Source organism: Plectropomus leopardus, chromosome 9, assembly GCF_008729295.1.
Source record: "Plectropomus leopardus isolate mb chromosome 9, YSFRI_Pleo_2.0, whole genome shotgun sequence".
In the NCBI taxonomy this organism is placed as follows: domain Eukaryota; kingdom Metazoa; phylum Chordata; class Actinopteri; order Perciformes; family Serranidae; genus Plectropomus; species Plectropomus leopardus.
In genome coordinates, this window is record NC_056471.1 from 11,562,514 (window position 1) to 11,569,656 (window position 7,143).

Below are 7,143 nucleotides of genomic sequence, written 5' to 3' on the forward strand. Positions count from 1 at the left end.
GTTTGTTGGCAAGCTTTCTTGATCCTCCCGCAGCCTTGTAGCCTAAATAAGTGCTCCAGTTTCATGACAAAAAACAGACTTTCTATTGACTTTAGCTGCTGCAACAACAAGCAGGAACTATACATGCAAATCATATAAGCTGCTAAAAGATCATTACAGTGCCTTTGTAGAGATCTATGTGTTATAGATATTGTTGACTTTTGCAGATTTTTTTTTTTTTGAACGACTGCGTGATCATCCCATTGCTGTCACAATCAACTCACTCATGAATATTGCTTTATAGCGCCAGTTTTATTGCAAAAAAAGGGGACTTTCACTGGACACTCCCCTAAAACCTTGGACGTGGATGTCTGCGTCTCTGATTGGTTGTGAAGCTCCAACCGACAACACCTGCTTAACTCCTTCATCCAAATTGACACCCGGGGCTCTGAGAAATATAGGCAGCATCCCTTCCAGCTCATGCATTCAGTCCCACAGCTGCCCCAATAAGACACCAAGCCGCAGCTGCGCTGATCACTGATCCAAGGTGAACCCTTACACACATACACACACACATACACACACATATACACACACGCACACACGCGCACACACACACACACATACACACTCACTGACACACACACATACACACACACACACACACACTGCCGGGGATCTTTGCTGGAAATCGGAGCACACTGTCGGAGACGCAATGTTGGTCAAACTGGCCGTGGCGCTGCTGGTTTTGTCAGTGCTGGAGCAAGTGGTGGGATCGGATAATATTGATATCCATGACAGCCTCCCGGAGAAGCCCGCGAGCCAGAAAGGACGCCTCTCTTTGCAGAATACAGGTAAGAACTAAAAAAAAAAGTGTGAGTGGAAATGTGGAGGTTCTTGGTTGGTGCAGCACATCTCCTCAGGGTTTGTCCGTACACGTGTTTCTGTGCCTGCACGTTAAACCATGCTGAGGGGACTCGTCCTTTGAGCAATCCGCTGCTTCTAACTTAAATCCCGGCGCTACGGTGAACACGAGTGACCCTTTTCGATTACTCAGGAAGACGATATCTTGTAAATACTCTCAGACAGAAATCCAATATGTTAGTAAACTATTAATAGAACGGCGCAAGGTAATAGGTAATGTATACGGCAGCGCATCTAGGTGTGCGTGCGCGCTGGTGTGTGCGCGCCTTATAGGTAACTGTTTCAGTGGTTATCTTGAAGAAATATGGCTTTGGCATGCGTTGTCTCCTCAGATGAATGGTGGATGATGCGTTTAAGCAGGTTAGTGGAGCATTAATTATTGTTGGAGTTTATTTCTTGAGCCAGTCCTCTTGGGAAACATTGCTTAAATACCATAAAAAAGACGAGCGCGTCCTGCGTAATTAACCCAAAGCACTAACACCACATTGGGCTGCCTTTTCTGTGAAACTCGTCGTTTACATTGGCCCCTTTCATACCCAGCATGACTTCCTACCATGTGAACCTGTGTCAAAATATTACAGCATAATTGTTATCTCGCCTCCATAGTGAAAAAATGAGGGGTAAACTCCAATGCAGGTTTCACAGCAGAGACCCTGGTAACACCACTGTGTAATTCAATGCACGTTGCGGCCAAGCTCGTACGATCCAAGCACATTCCCGTGATGCCAAAACAAGCACTGCTGACAGCGGCTCACTTTTCCTGCGCACTAAAGTTCAACTCAGTGCCTACCAGCAGCTCTTCCCCTTCCCCCTACTACACCCCCCCAAACAGAGGCTCTTTGTTGACAAGCGTGATTTCTAATAAGTCACATTTTAGTTGCTGTCTTCTTTACGCAGCTGGCGCGCACTTCCGAGTCAAAGAGAGAGGAAAAAATGCTCTTAAGCCCATCAGTTATCAGCTTCAAGACAAACCACGCGTGTAATTATGTTTTCACTTAAGTCAACAGTTGGGGTTTTCATAGCCAAACTGTGTACGGCCTGTTGGCTCCTAACCCAACCTGCAATTTGCCATAGAGTAAAACAACTCCCGACAATGTCATATAGGGTAAAGCGGCAGTTTTCTGTGACAGGTTCCCTGCTGGTAGTCAGATGTCTCATGATACACAGCAATTTGGGGTGAAAAAAGAGACCTTCACTTTCACATGGTAATTTCTGTCCTCAAACATTTGTTTTATTCCTGTCTTTCATGGCCACAGTAAAGAGAAAATGGCACTTGAGAGCCAGCCAGTGGTGTGCAGGAGCTGACATTATGTATTCACATGACATATACTTACATACTTCTTTTTTTTTGCCTGCATTGCTGCTGTTGTGCCCCCTCCTGTAGCTAATGATGCACCTTTTTTTAAATGCAATCTCTCTTTGAATGCAATAATGAGACTTGTTGATGCACATTTAGACAATCGAAATGACTGCATTTCCTCCACAAGTAGTCTGTATCTGCAATGCACCATCCCATCTCAATGCTAGGCAGTGCAGATGGATTGTGGTGCAGAATGACACAGTAATATCTGTCACCAAGTGTTCCTCTGCAGAAACCCCTCAGCTTTGGGAAATTAGACTCCCCCCACCCTCCTCTTTCCCCTTTCTCTCTCAGACTCTAGGTCATGAACACACGAGCGACCGCCTGTGTCTGTGGAAATAGTTATACGCCACATCAGCTTTGTGATTAGTGCAGCAATCTCAAGTGCTGAAGTGGAGTTGTGCCTTCAAGCCGTATGGTCTTCATTGCCAACACGCCTGTAACAATCTGCTGCTGTCTCTGCTGTGAACAGATGATAAGGTCCCTCCCCCTAACCTGTTCTCTCTTTCCAGCTGAGATCCAGCACTGCCTGGTGAGTGCAGGGGATGTCGGCTGTGGTGTGTTTGAGTGCTTTGAGAATAACTCCTGCGAGATACGAGGGCTACAGGAAATCTGCATGACGTTCCTGCACAACGCTGGCAAATTTGACTCTCAGGTACTAAACTAGTCTGTGTGTGAGTGTGTGTTTGCAAAAAAAAAAGATATAACCAGAGGCAACATTCCTTTTCCTTTTCACTGGTTCGCTGCTTCACACTCGTCGTTCACAGACAGATTTGTTTACTTGTGCTTTTTTTTTCTCCCTACATACCTCAAAAAATATCACTTTTCCTAGACGTGCGATCTTGCATATACTGATCTCATAAGCTCTTTTCCTCTCTTGGGAAGTTCACTTCCCTCTCAGTGGACTGGTGCATGTACAGTTAGGACCAAGGGTCATGAGCCAGTTGGCAAGATGCCTAGTTAGCTCCCTTTTCATACATAGCAGAGGCTGAAGCCCTGCCAAGCCAGGCCTGACTGGGGTCTTAACATGTCTATAGGGTCACATTCTAGGAATCCTTGGCAGGCAAATCCAGAGGATTTGAGCAGAAGAATAGCACAGTTTACTGCTATTCATGCAGACTTTCATCACCCCATTCTGTATTAGAGGCATATAGTTACACATTCACATCAAGTTTGCTCTAACGCAACCACACATACACTCCAGCACGGCTGAAACAGGTGCACATCATCTCCAAAGTACCAAAACTATTTAGTAATATAGTGAAATGAGCCTAAGGGTTTTCTCTGGCTGATGTGTTTCACCCAACAGTTGTGTCTGTGTGTACACAGGGGAAGTCCTTTATCAAGGATGCTCTGAAATGTATGGCACATGGGCTACGGCACAAGTTCAGCTGCATCAGCAGAAAGTGTGTGTCCATTAAAGAGATGGTGTTCCAGCTGCAGAGAGAGTGTTACATCAAACACAACCTGTGCTCTGCTGCAAAGGAGAATGTGGCCGTCATGGTGGAGATGATCCATTTCCAAGATCTCTTCCCTAAAGGGTGAGTGGCTGCTCTGGACAGCATGTTTGGATATATTTTCTCCAGCCTGTCCCTACTCTTTTTATCTCTGATTGTTTACCTTCGCCGGACTCTTTCGCCAGTTTCAGCTTGTTCTCCATGTATAGTAATAACACCATCACATTTATTCTTGTCATTGCCTCGACTTAGATGCATTGTGCTTCCAAACATGAAATCACAAGCTTCATGTGAGTTATCTGCCTCTCTCTGCCCAGTCCATATGTGGAGCTGGTGAATATTCTCCTAAGCTGTGGAGAGGAGGTGAAGGAGGCGTTGACACGGAGTGTGCGGCTACAATGCGAGCAGAATTGGGGGGCTCTGTGTGACAGCCTGAGCCTCTGCTCCTCCCTCGCCCCATCTCCCGCTGGCTCCACTGCTGAGCACCACCGCCGCCCCTTGCCTTCCCATCCTGAACCGGAGCACCCTCGCCCCCCACGGCAAGGCGACAAGGAAAAGCCAGCTAAGGCGGGCTTCAACACTCACCCACGCAACCGCAGTCAAGGACCCCGCCGCCAGAGCCCAGAGGCCGGAGTCGTGGCTGAGCAGGAAGACCCAGAGGCCACCGATATCCGGAGGTGAAAGCGCAGGAGACTGTCCCGACTTTTGACCCCCCTACGATGTTTAAAAACCACACTTGCAGACTTATGCACACCTCCACACAAATACACACATATCTTCACACACATACACACACACAAACACAAATTCCCAGACAGACTGAGCAGAAGGATACAAGCCCCGACCTTTCCTGTCCTTATTCCGCCCTCTCCAGTCATTCCAGCAGTCCCACATGCTAAACTTGCAGGGTAATTGTGGTGTAGCTTGTACTGTTATGCCAGACTGTAGGCCACGATTTTTTTAAATTGAATAATAATTGTTATTATCATGATTATTTCAACTGTTAGGACTATTTTGGCTCTAATATAGCATTTCTCAAATCATACTTACTGTAAGATTTGATTATATTTGTATTATTTATTTTATTCTGTATGCAATGTTGAAGTATCAAAATGTACATAGAAATATACTTATCTATATTTATATAAACATGTATAAATATAGTTACAATATGCAATACTGATATACTATAGATGACATAGTATATGGCGTGCTGTCTATTGTTCTCTTCACAGTATTGCACCCATCACACATTGGTCTGTAGATATGTAACATACACCATATGTCGTTTCAAAGTGGGAATGTGTATTATAATTATAGATACTTGATGATTAAATACAAATTGTACAGGTTTCAAGTCCAGTTCTGGCACATATGAATTGTAGTGCATGATGGCCACGAAGCCAACAAACTTGTGCATTCTTCAAGTGAAAATCCACTCTAAATAGGATGCAAATGTAATACTATGAATATGGACAGTTATTTCACACTTGTATGTATTGATAAGTCTCTCACAAAGCTAGAAATAAGAGAGCCAAGACTGATCTCTGATTTCATCGAGCGCTGATATCTGGGCAACAATGAATGAAACAATGGGAGGCATCTGATGTAATGCAAAAAGTATCATGTTACCACCGTTCATTGATAATTGAGCACCAGAAATAGTGGCACGGTGACCTTACAGATTAATGTTCATAGCTTCAGGAGACGTTATTGTTCTTGTTCACGAATAATAATTGAACTGTCAGATGTTATACATTCTCCTTGAGTTGGTTTTCCATCTAACTGTCAGCTATCGGTGAACTTTCGCAAAGAGAGGATGCTCACCCAAGTCCTTTCGAACATAAAATCACACACATCAAGGTGCCTAAACTTGTTATTGTCCACGGTGACCGCTTCTCTGTGATTTAAGTGAATGGATGATACTGTGTCGTCGGGGGAGATTTAATGTTGAACTATTTTATGATGATGTTGAGCCACAGAAGTCTTAGATTTTGCACTTTGGGATGATTGTTAGTTCACATTGGACCGCTGCGGGTTAAGAAATAAGACCAGGTTACCAGAGCCCTCTAATCAGACCTTACTGTGTAGGATATTTCATTTGAGCAACCCCTTATCAACTGCAGCGCCAAGTCTTGTATCCCCACATGCTCCTTAGGACCAGATTGAGCTCCTCTTTAGAAGATCAATGTTACCCTTTTGTGGCATCCCAGTGGGCAGGAAAGAGGCTTGACAGAAATCCTCCAGATCTCTGGCCCCCTCTAAATTAGCCCTTATTCCTCTCTGGTCCCTTACCTAGGTCAGGAGAGACATGAAGGCCTGTTATTCTACCCGTTAGAGCCGCAGGCAACGCAGCGAGGAACCAGGAACTGGGTTAAGTCCACACACGGGGGCTCTGGCGCTGTTATTCTAAATGTTATATTTACTGAGGCCACCAGAGAATTCCTCTGGGCCACAGCCAAGAGCCAGAGAGGCAGAGAGGAGCGGAGCTAGCAGGAGAGAGACGACTTTTTTTTTTTTTTTTTTTTAATGTGATGATTCACTCCATCTTCTTCTCTCCCTCCTTTAGGTCACAGACACAGGCTTTTGACCATTTCAGGCCAGTTGCATGCTTTTAGCTGTGTAGTTTGTGAGCACAGGACACCACATGCTGGGGAGCGACTGGTGCAAACAGAAAATCAGATTATGTGGCTCAGTTAAGTTTTTTTTTTCACTTTTATTACAGTAAGGTAATGTTTTTTTCCCAATCGTGTACTTTAATAAGCTCAGAGGGTTTGAATCATCAGTGAGGCGTTCAGGCTTTTTTTTCTTTTTTTTTAAACTCTGTTGTGGAAGTTGGGATTCCTGTGACATCCCGGCACGAGACATAAGCTAATCCTTTTTGAGAATGTACTGTATGTGTGTAAAGTGACAATCTGTTCAGCTCTCTGTCATTAGGTTTGATATGGCTTTTTGTAATAATGTTGTGGCTTGAATGGCTTCTCTTTATGCGTTCAGAGGAAAAAAAAAAAATTAACCACGTTTCCGGTATTGTCAGTGCTCCATCGCCACGTTGCATTAAGCACAAGGACTCTGCTTTCACCGTTGAAAACACAGAACATGGTCTAGAAGTTTGTAACTCATCTGTAAGACATTGGGCATATGATCCTATCAATATCTTTGGACTCATGAAGTCAGATGTATCTTGTTATCATTAAAGTATTTTTGTCTGTATTTTGTACATGTTGTGTCCGTCAATATAGTTTTTATTCATAATGATGCTTGAAATCGTGGCACAAACTCCACGACAAACATAGCTCAGATGGAGAATGGTAAAACATTCAACAAGCAAGTTAGCAGAGAAGGGCTCGTCGGCTCAGGTATACACACAAGTTAACAGACACCCTATTCTCGTTTGACATGCCGCCTCCTTTCTGACAGTGA

General features: G+C 44.3%; 1 protein-coding gene across 1 annotated transcript; it reads left to right on the top strand.

The window, feature by feature from the left end:
• The first annotated feature begins 336 nt into the window (after positions 1–336).
• On the top strand, positions 337–6,933 carry stc2a (stanniocalcin 2a). Its single transcript, XM_042493798.1, has 4 exons — positions 337–833; positions 2,776–2,918; positions 3,593–3,804; positions 4,038–6,933. Exons 1-4 carry the CDS (start codon positions 695–697, stop codon positions 4,399–4,401), a joined length of 858 nt encoding a protein of 285 aa, XP_042349732.1. The 5' UTR covers positions 337–694; the 3' UTR covers positions 4,402–6,933.
• The last annotated feature ends 210 nt before the right edge of the window (positions 6,934–7,143 follow it).

Bases quoted from the DNA above. Each gene is read 5' to 3' on its own strand.
- stc2a (XM_042493798.1), top strand. From the start codon at position 695: ATGTTGGTCAAACTGGCCGTGGCGCTGCTGGTTTTGTCAGTGCTGGAG. The intron at 834-2,775 runs GTAAGAACTAAA...CTCTCTTTCCAG, and splicing joins CCTCTCTTTGCAGAATACAG to CTGAGATCCAGCACTGCCTG. The intron at 3,805-4,037 runs GTGAGTGGCTGC...CTCTCTGCCCAG, and splicing joins CAAGATCTCTTCCCTAAAGG to TCCATATGTGGAGCTGGTGA.